The following is an 18079-nucleotide window of genomic DNA, read 5'->3' as shown; positions in this document are numbered from 1 at the left end:
CAAAGGGAAAAGCTTGATCACATCAACTCTGTCTATCCCTCTCATCATTTTAAAGACCTCTATCAAGTCCCCCCTTAACCTTCTGCGCTCCAGAGAATAAAGACCTAACTTATTCAACCTATCTCTGTAACTTAGTTGTTGAAACCCAGGCAACATTCTAGTAAATCTCCTCTGTACTCTCTCTATTTTGTTGACATCCTTCCTATAATTGGGCGACCAAAATTGTACACCATACTCCAGATTTGGTCTCACCAATGCCTTGTACAATTTTAACATTACATCCCAGCTTCTATACTCAATGCTCTGATTTATAAAGGCTAGCATACCGAAAGTGTTCTTTACCACCCTATCTATATGAGATTCCACCTTCAAGGAACTATGCACGGTTATTCCCAGATCCCTCTGTTCAACTGTATTCTTCAATTCCCTACCATTTATCTTGTACGTCCTATTTTGATTTGTCCTGCCAAGGTGTAACACCTCACATTTATCAGCATTAAACTCCATCTGCCATCTTTCAGCCCATTTTTCCAAATGGCCTAAATCACTCTGTAGACTTTGGAAATCCTCTTCATTATCCACAACACCCCCTATCTTGGTATCATCTGCATACTTACTAATCCAATTTACCACCCCTTCATCCAGATGATTGATGTACATGACAAACAACAAAGGACCCAACACAGATCCCTGAGGCACCCCACTAGTCACCTGCCTCCAACCCGACAAACAGCCATCCACCATTACCCTCTGGCTTCTCCCATTCAGCCACTGCTGAATCCATCTTGCTATTCCTGCATTTATACCCAACAGTTTAACCTTCTTAACCAACCTTCCATGAGGAACCTTGTCAAAGGCCTTACTAAAGTCCATATAGACAACATCCACTGCTTTACCCTCGTCAATTTCCCTAGTAACCTCTTCAAAAAATTCAAGAAGATTAGTCAAAAATGACCTTCCAGGCACAAATCCATGTTGACTGTTCCTAATCAGACCCTGTTTATCCAGATGCTTATATATATTATCTCTAAGTATCTTTTCCATTAATTTGCCCACCACTGAAGTCAAACTAACAGGTCTATAATTGCTAGGTTTACTCTTAGAACCCTTTTTAAACAATGGAACAACATGCGCAGTACGCCAATCCTCGGGGACTATTCCCGTTTCTAATGACATTTGAAATATTTCTGTCATAGCCCCGGCTATTTCTACACTAACTTCCCTCAATGTCCTAGGGAATATCCTGTCAGGACCTGGAGACTTATCCACTTTTATATTTTTCAAAAGTGTCAGTACTTCTTTTACTTTGAAACTCATAGTATCCATAACTACTCTACTCGTTTCCCTTACCTCACATAATTCAATATCCTTCTCCTTGGTGAATACCGAAGAAAAGAAATTGTTCAATATCTCCCCCATCTCTTTTGGCTCTGCAGATAGCTGCCCACTCTGTTTCTCCAATGGACCAATTTTATCCCTCGTTATCCTTTTGCTATTAATATAGCTGTAGAAACCCTTTGGATTTACTTTCACCTTACTTGCCAAAGCAACCTCATATCTTCTTTTAGCTTTTCTAATTTTTTTCTTAAGATTCTTTTTACATTCCTTATACTCCACAAGCACCTCATTTACTTAATGCTGCCTATAATTATTGTAGATCTCCCTCTTTTTCCGAACAAGATGTCCAATTTCCCTTGAAAACCAGGGCTCTTTCCAATTTTTACTGTTTCCTTTCAACCGAACAGGAACATAAAGATTCTGTACTCTTAAAATTTCCCCTTTAAATGTCCACCATTTCTCTTCTACATCTTTCCCATAAAACAAAATGTCCCAGGCCACTCCTTTTAAATCATCTCGCATCTCATCAAAGTTAGCCTTTCTCCAATCAAAAATCTCAACCCTAGGTCCAGTTCTGACCTTCTCCATAATTATATTGAAACTAATGGTATTGTGATCACTGGACCCGAAGTGCTCCCCAACGCATACCTCCGCCACCTGTCCCGTCTCATTTCCTAACAGGAGGTCCAGCACTGCCCCTCGTCTAGTAGGTACCTCTATGTATTGCTGCAAAAAACTATCCTGCACACATTTTACAAACTCCAAACCATCCAGCCCATTTACAGAATGTGTTTCCCAGTCTATGTGTGGAAAGTTGAAATCTCCCACAATCACTACCTTGTGCTTACTACTAATATCTGCTATCTCCTTACATATTTGCTCTTCCAATTCTCTTTCCCCATTTGGCGGTCTATAATACACCCCTATAAGTGTTGCTACACCTTTCCCACTTCTCAGTTCCACCCAAATAGCCTCCCTAGATGAGCCCTCCAATCTATCCTGCCAAAGCACTGCTGTAATATCTTCCCTGACTAGCAATGCAACACCTCCACCTCTTGCCCCTCCAATTCTATCACACCTGAAGCAACGAAATCCTGGAATATTTAGTTTCCAATCACAGCCCTCCTGCAACTATGTTTCACTGATCGCCACAACATCATACTTCCAGGTGTCTATCCAGACTCTAAGCTCATCCACCTTTCTTACAATGCTCCTAGCATTAAAATATGCACATTTAAGAAACCCCCCCGTCTCTTCTTCTCTGTTTATTTCCTTTTTTTTCTTTCTCCTCTTGTGTCCGAGTGCTTCCCTTTTCTGCTTCCTGTCTCCCATTCTGTCTACTAGCTTTCTCTATTTGAGTCCCTCGCCCCAACCATTCTAGTTTAAAGTCTCCCCAGTGACCTTTGCAAATTTCCCCGCCAGGATATTGGTCCCCCTCGGGTTCAAGTGCAAACCATCCTTTCTGTACAGGTCCCACCTTCCCCAAAAGAAGTCCCAATGATCCAGAAACTTGAATCCCTGCCCTCTGCACCAGTCTTTCAGCCACGCATTTATCCTCCACCTCACTCCATTCCTACTCTCACTGTCGCGTGGTACAAGCAGTAATCCTGAGATTGTTACCTTTTTGGTCCTTTTCCTTAACTCTCCTCCCAACTCCCTAAATCCTCCCTTCAGGACCTCTTCACTTTTTTTACCTATGTCATTTGTACCAATATGTACCACGACCTCAGGCTCCTCTCCCTCTGATTTCAGGATATCTTGGATGCGTTGAGACACGTCCGAGACCTTGGCACCAGGGAGGCAGACCACCATCCTGGTCTCCCGACTGCGTCCACAGAAACGCCTATCCGACCCCCTAACAATAGAGTCCCCAATTACAATGGGGAGGCTCGCAAATATTTTGCTTAAGTTGCAGGAATTAAAAAATAGCTAAGCCATAAAAATGATCGTGTGAGATGAAATGAATTGCATAGTGTGAAGCCAAGGTGGCTGATGGCATGGCTTTCAACAAGGGGGCATTTACCAATGTTTGACATACAAAATTAATTAATTGCTTATAAATTAATTGCTTATTGCAAATACAATCCGATTAATTAAATTGCTGAGTGCAATGTTCTAATGCGGTTACTATCCCTAGACAAAGTGATGTGATCTCTCTTTGGTTTAGATTCCTCAGCTTGTGGGAATGTGTTTTTTATTAGCAAATTGTCCATGTATTTAAAAATTCTAATTGTATAATGATAACTCTAATAAGCTCGGGGTAGCTAACTTTTAAAAGCTGGAAATTGCATTCTCCAGACATTGGAAGAGTTATGGAAAAGGCTGATAAAGAAAACACGCAAACAAGATTTGTTTCAAGATCCCAGAATTGCAAGTTTTCTCAGGCAGCATATGTGGAACGATTGGACAGATCACGGTTTAGCCATTCACCCTATCTATGCGATTCATGACTTTGTACACCTTTATAAGATCATTCCCCAGTGTCCTATGAACCAGGGAATGTACAGTGCCCTCCATAATGTTTGGGACAAAGACCCATCATTTATTTATTTGCCTCTGTATTCCACAATTTGAGATTTGTAATAGAAAAAAATCACATGTGTTTAAAGTGCACACTGTCAGATTTTATTACATGCCATTTTTATACATTTGGTTTCACCAAGTAAAAATTACAGCTGTGTTTATACATAGTCCCCCCCCATTTCAAGGCACCATAATGTTTGGGACACATGGCTTCACGGGTGTTTGTAATTGCTGAGGTGTATTTAATTGTCTCCATAATGCAGATATAAGAGAGCCCTCAGCACCTCTTTCTTTCCTCCAGTCTTTCCATCACCTTTGGAAACTTTTATTGCTGTTTATCAACACGAGGGCCAAAGTTGTGCCAATGAAAGTCAAAGAAGCCATTATGAGACTGAGAAACAAGAATAAAGCTGTTAGAGACATCAGCCGTACCTTAGGCTTACCAAAATCTAGAAACGGTAGGGAGATGTCGGAAATGGTCCAGGTGAATTTGAGTGCCGGATGGAAATTAGTGGTGAAGTGGATGAAGTCAGTGAGTTCTGCATGGGTGCAGGTGGTAGCACCAATGCAGTCGTCAATGTAGCGGAGGTAGAGTTTGGGGATAGGGCCAGTGTACGCCTGGAACAGGGATTGTTCGACGTACCCTACAAAGGCCCGGGTGATGTTGGTCTTTGATGAAAATAACTGCCTTTAGAGGCAAAGCCTCCAGTACATCCCTTTGATGGAGGGGAGGTCAGTACCTGTAGTAAACTGGGCTATTTCTTCCAGCCTATTGTTATTTTGCCTATCTCAACAACTCCTTCATTCCTGGGAATTCAAGTTGTCAAACCAGGCCATGATGCAATGAGTCAGTATGCTCTGTACCTTACACCTGTGGGATTTCAAGAGAGTGTTCGTCGATATACAGATTTTTGTCAATCTTCTTTGGAAGCAAAGTGGCATTAGACAATAGAGAATAGGTGCAGGAGTAGGCCATTTGGCCCTTCGAGCCATTCAATGTGATCATCCCAAATCAGTACCCCGTTCCTGCCTTCTCCCCATATCCCCTGACTCCGCTATTTTTAAGAGCCCTATCTAGCTCTCTCTTGAAAGCATCCAGAGAACCTGCCTCCACCGCCCTCTGAGGCAAAGAATTCCAGACTCACCACTATCTGTGAGAAAAAGTGTTTCCTCGTCTCCGTTCTAAATGGCTTACTCCTTATTCTTAAACTGTGGCCCCTGGTTCTGGACTCCCCCAACATTGGGAACACGTTTCCTGCCTCCAGCGTGTCCAAACCCTTAACAAGCTTATATGTTTCAATAAGATCCCCTCACATCTTTCTAAACTCCAGAGTGTACAAGCCCAGCTGCTCCATTCTCTCAGCATTCTCAAAGTTGTGCCAATGAAAGTCAAAGAAGCCATTATGAGACTGAGAAACAAGAATAAAGCTGTTAGAGACATCAGCCATACCTTAGGCTTACCAAAATCAACTGTTTGTTTGGAATATCATTAAGAAGAAAGAGAGCACTGGTGAGTTTACTAATCACAAAGGGACTGGCAGGCCAAGGAAGACCTCCACAGCTGATAACAGAAGAATTCTCTCTATAATAAAGAAAAATCCCCAAGCACCTGCGACGACAGATCAGAAACACTCTTCAGGAGTCAGGTGTGGATTTGTCAATCACCACTGTCCGCAGAAGACTTCATGAACAGAAATACAGAGGCTACACTGCAAGATGCAAACCACTGGTTAGCCGCAAAAATAGGATGGTCAGGTTACAGTTTGCCAAGAAGTATTTAAAAGAGCAAGCACAGTTCTGGAAAAATGTCTTGTGGACAGATGAGACGAAGATTAATTTATATCAGAGTGATAGCAAGAGCAAAGTGTTGAGGAGAGAAGGAACTGCCCAAGATCCAAAGCATACCACATCATCTGTGAAACATGGTGGTGGGGGTGTTATGGCCTGGACATGTATGGCAGCTGAAGGTACTGGTTCACTTATTTTCATTGATGATACAACTGCTGATGGTAGCAGCATAATGAATTCTGAAGTGTATAGACACATCGTATCTGCTCAAGTTCAAACAAATGCCTCAAAACTCATTGGCCGGCGGTTCATTTTACAGCAAGACAATGATCCCAAACATACTGCTAAAGCAATAAAGGAGTTTTTCAAAGCCTAAAAATTGTCAATTCTTGAGTGGCCAAGTCAGTCACCCGATCTGAACTCAGTTGAGCATGCCTTTTATATGCTGAAGAGAAAACTGAAAGGAACGAGCCCCCAAAACAAGCATAAGCTAAAGATGGCTGCAGTACAGGCCTGGCAGAGCATCACCAGAAAAGACACCCAGCAACTGGTGATGTCCATGAATCGCAGACTTCAAGCAGTCATTGCATGCAAAGGATATGCAACAAAATACTAAACATGACTAATTTAATTTACATGACATTGCTGCGTCCCAAACATTATGGTGCCCTGAACAGGGGGGGACTATGTATAAACACAGCTGTAATTTCTACATGGTGAAACCAAAATGTATAAAAACAGCCTTTATTAAAATCTGACAATGTGCACTTTAACCACATGAGATTTTTTCTATTACAAATCTCAAATTGTGGAGTACAGAGGCAAATAAATAAATGATGGGTCTTTGTCCCAAACATTTTTATAGGGGGCACTGTATGAATTGCTTTGGTTGCATAAATGCTTTTGTTGCACCTCTACTGAGGTTTTTTCATTTATTACATTTTTTTGTTTGTAATTTATGGGTACTTACTGTGTTTACAGATCTGTTAAGCTGCTGCAAGTAGGAATTTAATAGTTCCATTTTTGGTATATTTCACAATGAAACACTCTTGACCCTTGATATGGAAAGTGGGAGTACATGCAAATGCTGTTTGTGTTTTATGCTAATTTTTATGCTCATTTTTAAGATTCCATTTTAGTTTCTAAAGATTAAGGACAACTGAAAACACATCAACTAGAAATCTGTATAGCATGAAAATGAATTCCTTAATTTAAGGAAAAGATTAATACAGTTGCATTCTCCAAAAAGGAACTTTAACACCTCAACAATGTGAAGATCAGAGAAGGAAGTATCAGAAGACTGGAGCGTGGCTAATATTATATTGTTATTTAAAAAGACCAAGTAACTGCAGGCTAGTGAGCCTGACATCAGCAGTGGACAGTTGTTGGAGGGAATCTGAGGGGCAGGATTTATTAGCATTTGAGTTTTTTAATGAGAAGATTGATGAGGGCAGAGAACTGTCTATGTGGATTTTAGCAAGGCCACATGGTAAACATTTCTGGAAGATCAGAGCACATGCAATCAGTGAACAAGCTAATTGGATTCAAAATTGGCCTGGAAGGAACAAAAGGGTAGTTACAGCGGGTTGCTTTTCTGACTACAGGCCTGTGACCTGTGGTGTGCTACAGGACTTAGTGCTTGGTCCACTGCTGTTTGTTATCTAAATTTACAATTTGGACGACAATGTGGTTAACACTGTTAGTAACTTCACAGATGATACCAAAATTGGTTTTATAGCAGGCTGTGAAGAGGGATATTCAAGTTTACAACAGAATCTAGGTCAGCTAGGAAGGTGGGCCAAGGTGCAGCCAATGTAATTTCACTCTGACAAGTGTGAGATGTTGCACTTTAGTATATCAAACCAGAATAGGAATTACATAGTAAATGGTACAGCCCTGGAGAGTGTTGTAGAACAACAAGATATGGCAATACAAATGCATAGTTCCCTGAAAGTGGTAAGTCAAATGGACAGAGTGGTGAATGCAGAGTTTGGCACTCTTGTCTTCATTGGAAAGCGTACAAAAGTTAGGAAATTATGTACACTTTGTTGGTCAGAATGTGTTTGGAGATCTACATGCAGTTCTGTTTCACCAGCTTTAGGAAGGGTGTCACCAAGATGTTATCTGGACTTGCAGTCTTGAATTATAGGGAGACTAGGCTAGATAGGCTGAGATTATTTTCTTTGGAACATAGGGGATAGGGATAGGATAAATGGATAGGACAGGTTTGGAGGGAAATGAGCCAACCATAAGCAGGTGGGACGTGTAGCTGGGACATGTTGGCCGGTGTGGGCAAGTTGGGCCGAAGGGCCTGTATCAATGCTGTATCATTCTATGAGACCAAGGCAGACCTTATTGATGTGCACAAAATAGAGAGAATGGATGAAGTGAACACTCACTGCCTTTATGCCCCCAGAGGAGATAATTCTAAAAGTAGAGGGCAAAGGATCAAGAGATATTTAAGAGGGGCCTCTGAGCAACTTTTTCATTCAGAGGGTATCCAGAGCAATTTGCCAGAGGCTTCTTCTTCTTGGGTATGACGTGCACAGCCTAAAGTTGTAGGACAACTTGTTCTATTTGATCTTATTTGATTGTGCACGCCGGGTTGATTGCATTCGTCGAAACAGAGCGGACCATGTGAAGGTTGCAATCTTCCACCCCGCCAGAGGCACCTATGAAAGTGCATACAATTATGACTTTCAAAAGACATTTGGACAGATATATGAATTGGAAAGGTTCAGAGGCACATGGGCAAAATGGGTCTAGCCCAAACTGCCAATTTGGACTGCATGTATAAGTTGAGCCAAAGAGCTGCTTTCCAAAAGAAATACAGTGCAATAGTTATACTCGTGTAAAATCTTGAAATTAACATAAAAACTTAAAACTAAAAGCTTATAGAATACCAAAAGCTGAATAAGTTTTATAAGACCCAAGGTCATGGTGGAAAATAACTGTGCTTTAAAATATAACTGCGGGTTTGTTAGATGAAGGTGACAATGCATTCACGAGGAAAGTTTGACACAGTGACTCACTCACCCTGATGCCCTTCACCACTGTGATCTGATCATTGTCATCCGCTTCGAAGGAAACACGTTTGGTGCTCCCGCTAATTCCCATCTCGTCAGCATTAAATAAAAAAGCAAACAGACGAAATAAGAAAGTAAAAGGAACTAATTGTCTCTGCCAGAAGTTGCAGGCACCTTGGAAAAAGAAACCCAGTCACAGGCCGTCACCGATCCACTCCATCACGCCTCTCACCGGGCCGACCAACCAACCAACAATAAAACTAGCTCCGATTGGTCAGTACGCTGCGTTGTGGACCCACGCACGATTGAAGGATGCCACTGATTGGGTGGCGGGTGGAATGACCCCGTTTGCTCAGCATTGCCTGACCCGCTGAGTTACTCCAGCATGCTGTGTCTATCTTCAGTGTAAACCAGCATCTGCAGTAATTTGCGACACCGGTTCCTGCTCTCCAGAAATGCTGCCTGACCTACTCAGCTTCTCCAGCATTTTATGTGAGATGCTGCCAGTGCCAGGCCCCACTGAGTTACACCAGCATTTTGTGTCAGATGCTGCCAGTGTCCGGCCCCACTGTGTTACTCCAGCATTTTATGTGAGATGCTGCCAGTGCCAGGCACACTCGGTTATTCTAGCATTTTGTGTGAAATGCTGCCAGGCCCCACTGAGTTACTCCAGCATTTTGTGTGAGATGATGCCTGGCCCCACTCAGTTACTCCAGCATTTTGTGTGAGATGCTGCCAGGCCCCACTGAGTTACTCCAGCATTTTGTGTGAGATGCTGCCTGGCCCCACTCAGTTACTCCAGCATTTTGTGTGAAATGCTGCCAGGCCCCACTAAGTTACTCCAGCATTTTGTGTGAGATGCTGCCAGGCCCCACTAAGTTACTCCAGCATTTTGTGTGAGATGCTGCCTGGCCCCACTGAGTTACTCCAGCATTTTGTGTGAGATGCTGCCTGGCCCCTCAGTTACTCCATCATGTTGTGTGAAATGCTGCCTGGCCCCACTGAGTTACTCCAGCATTTTGTGTGAGATGCTGCCTGGCCCCACTGAGTTGCTCCAGCATTTTGTGTGAAATACTGCCTGGCCCCACTGGGTTATTCCAGCATTTTGTGTGAGATGCTGCCTGGCCCCACTGTGTTGCTCCAGCATTTTGTGTGAGATGCTGCCTGGCCCCACTCAGTTACTCCAGCATTTTGTGTGAAATGCTGCCTGGCCCCACTCAGTTACTCCAGCATTTTGTGTGAAATGCTGCCTGGCCCCACTCAGTTACTCCAGCATCTTTGTATCTGTGCTCAGCAGTACCGTTTGTCAGTGCATTTTAAATAAAGTTGTCGTTGAGGGCGTGAGTCAGAGGATCATGGGAACTGTAGTCCACTTTTTTTGTTCTCTATAAATAACAGATAATTTGAAGTTGCGTTCAGCCAACGTTGAATGCGTCCTTCATTGCTGAATATGTACTTTCTCTTGGCCTTCAGCGAGCCCCCCACCCCCACCCTCGCCGTGAGCTGGAGAGCCAGGGTGTCGGTGGGTGAGAGGCGTTAACTGCCGGCGGCTGCTCCAACTGTCAGCTGCGGCGCGCGGGGCGGGGGCGGCGCCACCCGACAAGATGGCGAGTGAAACTGGGAAGTACAGGACTGCAATCAGCAAAAGTAAAGATCCCTCTGGATTACTGATTTCAGTGATAAGGTGAGTGCAGTGGACGACTCGAGGGAAGGGGAATTCATTTTGTGTTTCTTGCGCTGGAGAAATTTCTGCTAATTCTCTGGAAATTACCGACATTTCTTTTTAAATGGTGGCAGGTCAGCCAATTGTTCTGCTGTCACTTGTGGAGAGAAACATTAGGCAAGGGTGGAAAATCCTCCACATTGGAATTCTCAAACTGACATGATGGCAGACGTAACAAGAAGGGGGTGTGACAGAGTAAATAAGAGCCGTTTTTTCCCCCCCAGGAAGGATCATAGAACATAGAATAGTACAGGAACACTCAGTGCTGACCATAATGCCAAGCTAAATGAATCATATCTGCCTGTCTGTGGTCCATAATACCCGTTTCCTTGCCTGTTCCTGTGTCTGTACAAGGAACTCTTAAACATTGTTATGGTATCTGCTGCTTCATTTGACTTGGCCCATCTTAAACGTATGCCTTTCAGTATTTGACCATTTTATCCGGGGAATAAAGACTGACTATCTGTCTCTTGGAATTTTATTTACTTCCATATGGTAACCCCTCTTCCTCTGATGTACCTGAGAAAATAACCCAAGTTTGTGCAATCTTACCTTCTTGCTAATTCAGACAGCATCCTGGTGGACCATCAATTTTCAAGAGAGAGTTAGATTTAGCTCTTAAGGTGAAAGGAATCAAGGGATGGAAAAAAACAGGAACAGGGTACTGATTTTAGATGATCAGCCATGATCCTATTGAATGGCTCGAAGGGCCGAATGGCCTATTCCTGCACCTTTCTATGTTTCTTCTGTGACCACTTTTGTACACTCCCCAAACTTTCACATCCTTCTTGTAATGTGACCAGCATTGCACACAATATTCCAGATGTGGCTTGACGTTAAGTTTTATAAAGCTGCAGCAAAATAATCTGACTACTCAATTCTCCAAGCAATGAAAGCAATCATCCTTATGTCTTCTTTCGTTCCCTATCAACGTGTGTTGCCACTGCAGGGATCCACAGACCAGGGAGCTATGCAGCATGAGATCAATCTGTACATCAGTCCTCCCACAGGTTCTGCCTTTTACTGTGCATTCCATTTGCATATGACCTCACAAATTGCATCACCTCACACTTGCCTAGATAAACTTTGTCTGCCAGTTATTTGCCAAGATTTGATACTGGTCTGTATCCTGCTGCATCCATTGACAAACTTTATTGCTTACTTATTGTGCCTGTTCCTAACCGTACGTGCACATGATAATAAACTGGACTTGGCTATCCACAACTCCATCAATTTTCCTGTCATTATTTTGAAACTTAGTAATCAGACTTAATCATCCAAATCATCAATATATATTACAAAAGACAGTAGTCCCAGCACTGATCCTTGCAGACCACAGCTGGTTGCATATCCCCCAGGCAGAAAAATATCCCTCTACCACCATCTTCTGTCTTCTAGCACTAGACTTAGACTTAGACTTAGATCCTTTATTTGTCACTCAGACCTTTCGGTCTGAACGAAATGTCGTTGCCTGCAGCCATACATGTAATAATAAACAACAAAACACCCATTAACACAAATTAACATCCACCACAATGAGTTCACCAGGCACCTCCTCACTGTGATGGAGGCAAAAATCTTAGGGTTACTGTCTATTCCCTCCTCTTCTCCCTCTGCGCTGAGGCGATATCCCACCGGGCGATGGTAAGTTAGTCCCGCGGCTCACCGAGCTCCGCGAACGGGCCGCTTCAAGCTCCGCAGCCCGGGGTGGTCGAAGCTGCCGCCCTCCAGTCCAGCGGACGCAGCTGTTGCCGCGGGAGCTCCGGGAAACAGGCACCAGCCTGTGACCTGCGAGCTCCGACGATGTCGCCTACTGGCCCGCGGCCGAGCCCCGGATTCAGGTCGCCGCTGCCAGAACGCCGCCTCAGACATCGGAGCACCGTCTCCGCCCCGCGAAAATCTTGCATCTAATTCACCAACTTGCTGTGGATCCCATGTCACTTAATATTATGGATTGGTCTACAATAATGGACCTTGTTAAATGCTTTACGGAAGTCCATGTTGACAACGTCCAGAGCACTACCCTCATCAATCGCCTTCATAGCATCCTCAAAACACTCAATAGTATTTATGAAACACCAATACCCCCCTCCTGCCCCCAACCCCATCAAGCTGTACTGACTATTCATAATATGCGTATGCTTTTCCATGCAAGTAAATTCTGCCTCAAAGAATCTTCTGCAATAACTTATCTACCACTGATAAAATGCTTACCGGATTATAACTTCCTGGTTTGTCCCTGTTGCCCTTCTCAAAAAAAAGTACAATATTGGCTATTCATCGGTCCTTGTTCTAAAAGGTGGGATTAATTTGTGTTGCATTTTCAATTGGCGCAGTGATGGGGCAAATTGTCTCCTGTATCCCGATGTTCCCGATGTTGGGGGAGTCCAGAACCAGGGGCCACAGTTTAAGAATAAGGGGAAAGCCATTTAGAATGGAGACGAGGAAACACTTTTTCTCACAGAGTTGTAAGTCTGTGGAATTCTCTGCCTCTGTTGGAGGCCGGTTCTCTGGATACTTTCAAGAGAGAGCTGGATAGAGCTCTTAAAGATAGCGGAGTCAGGGGATATGGGGAGAAGGCAGGAACGGAGTACTGATTGGGGATGATCAGCCATGATCACATTGAATGGCACCTATTGTCTATTATCACATTCTTTGTGTGATTTATATTGTGTCATTAAACAAGATGTACCAAGTTTTCACATGTATTGTCTTTTTGACAATGCATAGTCTAAATAACTACAAGATTACAAACATTACAGAGAATTGCTAACTTTAAAACGATTGTCATTCAGTATTCAACAAGGGTTAAGTGATGAGAATACTTTGCTCGTACTTTCATTCATCATGAAAATGCCATCTAATATTTATTGTATCTTCTTAAAGAACTCTGTCAACCAGCAATGATGTTCAAGATCGCGAAGCTGAAAAGGGCCGCCTGGAGGAAGCTTATGAGAAATGTGACCATGACTTGGATGAATTGATTGTGCAGCATTATACGGAACTTACCACAGCCATCAGGACATACCAAAGCATCACTGAACGTATCACCAGCTCTCGTAACAAGATTAAGCAGGTGAAGGAGAATCTACTTTCATGCAAAATGTTGCTGCACTGCAAAAGAGATGAATTGCGTAAATTATGGATTGAAGGTATTGAACATAAGCATGTGCTAAACTTGCTGGATGAAATCGAAAGCATCAAACAAGTACCACAGAAACTGGAGCGATGCATGACAAGCAAACATTATCTTCATGCCACGGACATGTTGGTTAGTACCCTGTATCATTTATCAAAATGTGAATTACGAGATATATTTTCTCATATTATATATGTCAGTAATCTTTGAAGTTCAAATGTCTGAAATAAAGCTTTCAGTTGTGATAAAGATCGTGCATGCAAGTATTTTGAGCATGAAACTGTTATCAATAAAGCTAGTTGGCGAGGGCTTTGGAAGTTACCTTATGGCATGTGATTGAGTACAGGAGATTTTTTTATAATCATGCCTTATTTACCAGTTTGTGCAAAACGGTTCTGATGAGCTAGCGATTACTCACAAGAAAGCAACAGCTGTGGATGGAAATGTTATTGTTGATTTGTGACAGACATCAATTGACACAAAAATGCTGGAGTAACTCAGTTGGTCTGGCAGAATCTTTGTAGAGCATGGTGAGGTGACGTGTCGGGACCCTTCCTCAGACTGATAGCAGGGGGAGCAGATAAGAAAGCTGGAAAAGAGGAGGGGCAGGACAGAGCACAGCCAGTAATAGGTGAACTAAGGCAAGGGTTTGGTTTTGATAGGCAGATTGTTGGACAAAGGCCAGGGATGAAAAGACAAGTGTGAGCCCGAAAAGATAAAGATTTGCAAATTGAGGAACTTGAGGGTTGAAAAGTTGTGAATTGTGGAGAAGGAGGGAAGAAACCAGTGCAAGATCAGCCAGGGTTGGGGCAGGGGGGGAGGTGAGGTGTTTTCAACTTTGTTCAACAAAATTGAGCTCATTTTTTACTTTAAAAAAGTCTGCTGGGATTTTCTCCATGTCTAAAACAAAACAATTGTTTCTATAAATTGGCTATTTATTACGTGGTGCAAAGACAAATGTCGATGATGAAACTACCAAACTTAATGTGCTGTTAAAAACTAGCTCAGATTAATAAATGTACAGGTGATATAAACAAAATCTGTGCTCCATTGATTAATTATCTATGGAAAAAGTGGACCAATATACTTAATTAGACAAAATAAAATTAATGCTGCTGGATTTGCAGAAAAGGCATGCACTAATTGGGCACGGTTCAGGTTGAATAATGTAGGTTATAATTTCATATTGCTATGGAGGCATTTTATAATGTTTTCTTGACCAAAGACACCATAAAATAGGTTTTCTTAATAAATTTGTATTTCTGTAAAGGTTTTAATTGTTGAGTTGACGACGATTTAAGTTGTAAATTTGCTGCTTAAGACGGGGAACCAAAGGCTTTGCCTGAAATTAATGGTAACTGTAAGAAGGAACTGCAGATACTAGTTTAAACCGAAGATAGACACAAAAAGCTGGAGTAACTTAGCAGGACAGGCAGCATCTCTGGAGAGAAGGAATGGCTAACACGATGCTTGAAAGAACTATTGTTAAGTCAACAAATAATAATGAAATCGTGTTAGGCTTCTTTGAGAATGAAACTAATGTGTCATGTGTTGTGAAATGCCAGTATTTCCCCAGCCCAAGATTCAGATATTCATTCCCTGCCCCATCCCTTTGCCTTATATTTCTGCACAAATCCATCCTCCCATCTGCTTGATTTTCTCTGTACACTCCCCCAAAAAGCACATGATATTTACCTTGTTCTTTATCGGATCCACCTCTTCCTGCCTTACTAATTTTCCCATCATTCTGTTCAGGAAAACCTGTCCTTCAGCCAGCCAAACCAATATTATGGCGGACCATATTTGTGCGTGTGTGTGTTGTTTTGTGTGTGTTGTGTGTTGATATGACAATAGTGGTCTATGTAGTTCAGAGCTTATTTGAGGTTGTAATGTTTAATAGCCGAATGGTTGTTGGTAAGAAGTTGTTCTTGAACCTGGATGTGACAGTTTTCAGGCTCCTTCTTCTCAATGGCAGGGGTGAAAGGAGTGTGAGGACAGGGTAGTGTGGGTCTCTGAGTATGCTGGCTGCCTTTTTGAGGAAACGATTCTGGTAAATCCCTTCGATGGTGGGTCATTCTGTGGGTCTTGAGATGGCTGAAGAGGCCAATTCTAGTGCCACTATCTTGATTGCAGTGAGATGGGTGGTATTGGTGGTGGGATGTAGTTGGGCCTTCTTGACAATAAGTCTTTCCTTTTGTCATGGGTGCTTGTGTTTTTCAGGTCTTCTTCAGGGAATGCAGTTCCTTTGTGAACAATGATTCTCCATTCTGTATTACGTCCTCCCAGTAGGTGGGGCTAATGTGGCACTTTTGAGGTTAATCCTTGTGTTATCCTTGCAATGCTTCGCCTGATCTCCAGGGGTTCACAGTCCTTTCAGGAGTTGGGACTAGAGTATTTGTTTTGGGAGACAGAAGTCGGGCATCCTGACAACTTGGCCATTCCATCTGAGCTGCTGTTTGATGATGTTTGTAGTGATGGAGTCAATGTTAGCCTCTTCTGGCACACTGATGTGAGTGTGCCTGTCTTTCCAGTTGATTCGCAGCATCTTCCAAAAGCACTCTGGTGGTAGGATTCAAGGGCTCTGCGGTTTCTGCTGCAGGTGGTCCAATTCTCAGCTACATATAGTGGGGTGGGAAGAATAATGGTTTTGTAGACCAGTAGCTTGGTTCTCACTTGGAGGTCACGGTCTTCAAAAATTCTACTCCTAACCCTGGCAAAAAGCCCCGCTTGCACAGCGGAGTCGGTGATGTGTTTCATTATCCAGGTCTGTACTGGAAGAGGAATGGTGTTCAAGAGATGGAAAGTGATCCACATATTCCAGACAGCAATTGTTGATTATTGCATTATTGGTGATAATGGCACACCGTCAGGTGGTGGCTGATGGAGGGTATTGGTCTTTTTTATGTTAATGTAGTGGACGGGAGGGAGATTCACTATGGTTTCCGCAGTCTGCTCTGTCCTGCTTTAAAACAATATTGACAATCAGGGCATCTCAGAGATAATTGGGTATAGTTTCATTCCACCAGGTTTCTTAATATCAGGGCATGGATGTGGTACAGGAGGTCTATTCGGGGTGGAGTATTGAGTGGAAATCTTAGCAAGTCATGCCTTCCTTCTGTTGATTATACTGGGTTTCTGCATTCCTGACACATAGGCTCCTGATGATAACCCGAGTGGGCAAAGGGTTCCCAGCAACAGTGAGGAAGTTGCAGTGTTCTTGAATCTTTCCCCTTGTGCACATGGGAATCTGTCGCCAGGTTGCTGGGGAAACGGGGATTATATTGCTTTTCATTGTCACACCTACCAAGATACAGTGAAAAACTTTGTTTTGTGTTCTATCCAGACAGATCGTACTATGAATACATACAGAAAAGTGCAAATTCATATTCTATGTCGCTTGAAATCATATTCTATGTCGCTTGAAATCATATTCTATGTCGCTCTTCCAGGGAGATGCTAACTGCATTTCGTTGTCTCTGTACTGTACACTGACAATGACAATTAAAGTTGAATCTGAATCTGAAAAAAAAGTGCAGATTATAGTGTTGTCGCTACAATGGAAGTGCAGTTACGAAAAGTTAAATTGCTACGGAGTACAGGATGGAGATTGAGAACCTAGTCACCTGGTGCCAAGACAACTTCCCTTTAATGTCAGCAAGACAAAGGAGATTGTGATTGACTTCAGGAAGCAAAGCAGAGGTTGTTTGGGACATGCCGAATTTCCGAAGCATTTTAAGGAAGTAGAGGCGTTGGTGTGCTTTCTTGGCCATAGTTTCATTGTGGCTGATCCAGAACAAATTGCTGGTGATGTTTATTCCGAAGAACTTGAAGCTTTTGACCATCTATGCTTCGGAGCCATCAATGTGGATCAATTAATCCTGTAGATTCACTGTACTGCAGTAGCAGGCTTTTTGAAGGTGCAATATTGCGATACAAAAAGGTTGAAAGGAGTATCAAGGTCATGTAGCAATCTTTCTTGACACTTTCTGTGTTGAGTTGGGTCAGCCATGGACGTGTTCGTTAGGATCTCCTAAAAGCAGGACGTCCAGGGTTGTTATCTCCGGTTTGCTTCCAGTTCCTCGTGCTGGCGAGAGCAGGAACAGGGAGATACGGGACCTGAACGTGTGGCTGAGGAACTGGTGCACGGGGCAGGGATTTAGATTCTTAGATCACTGGGATCTGTTTTGGGGTAAGGGGGAACTGTACAAAAGGGACGGATTGCATCTTAACAGGTGTGGGACCAGCATTCTGGCAGCCAGGTTTGCCACTGCTACACGGGTGGTTTTAAACTGAATAAGGGGGGTGGGGTGTCGAATGGGCTAGTGGAGGATGGAGTTAAAGGGAAAGGGTTTCTTAAATGTGTGAGCGTAGAGACAGAGGGGTGTAAAATGAGGGTAGAAGCAATAGGTAGCAAGGTGAAAAGTAAAAGTGGCAGGCCGGAAAATCCAGGGCAAAAATCAAAAAGGGCCACTTTTCAACAAAATTGTATAAGGGGTAAGAGTGTTGTAAAAACAAGCCTGAAGGCTTTGTGTCTCAATGCAA

The 18079-nt window shown here is 43.0% G+C and overlaps 2 protein-coding genes across 3 annotated transcripts in view; one reads left to right on the top strand and one right to left on the bottom strand.

Annotated features, from left to right (window-relative positions):
- The window catches only part of chchd3 (coiled-coil-helix-coiled-coil-helix domain containing 3), a 224566-nt gene extending 215607 nt beyond the window's left edge, over window positions 1-8959 (bottom strand). The window contains exon 1 of the mRNA XM_033040094.1: window positions 8686-8959. Within this exon, the coding sequence (XP_032895985.1) occupies window positions 8686-8766 (81 nt within the window). The 5' untranslated portion in view covers window positions 8767-8959. The remainder of the gene's footprint in view (window positions 1-8685) is intronic.
- Window positions 8960-10004: 1045 nt separating this feature from the next.
- Window positions 10005-18079, top strand: part of exoc4 (exocyst complex component 4) — a 402169-nt gene continuing 394094 nt past the window's right edge. The window contains exons 1-2 of one of the 2 annotated variants that reach the window (XM_033040092.1): window positions 10005-10359; window positions 13285-13669. In XM_033040092.1, coding sequence (XP_032895983.1) covers window positions 10280-10359; window positions 13285-13669 — 465 coding nt within the window. In that variant the 5' untranslated portion in view covers window positions 10005-10279. The remainder of the gene's footprint in view (window positions 10360-13284; window positions 13670-18079) is intronic. The other variant, XM_033040093.1, reaches the window with a different exon arrangement.

The sequence above is a fragment of the Amblyraja radiata genome, chromosome 21 (assembly GCF_010909765.2).
Source record: "Amblyraja radiata isolate CabotCenter1 chromosome 21, sAmbRad1.1.pri, whole genome shotgun sequence".
In the NCBI taxonomy this organism is placed as follows: Eukaryota; Metazoa; Chordata; class Chondrichthyes; order Rajiformes; family Rajidae; genus Amblyraja; species Amblyraja radiata.
This window is presented reverse-complemented; position numbering and strand designations above follow the sequence as displayed.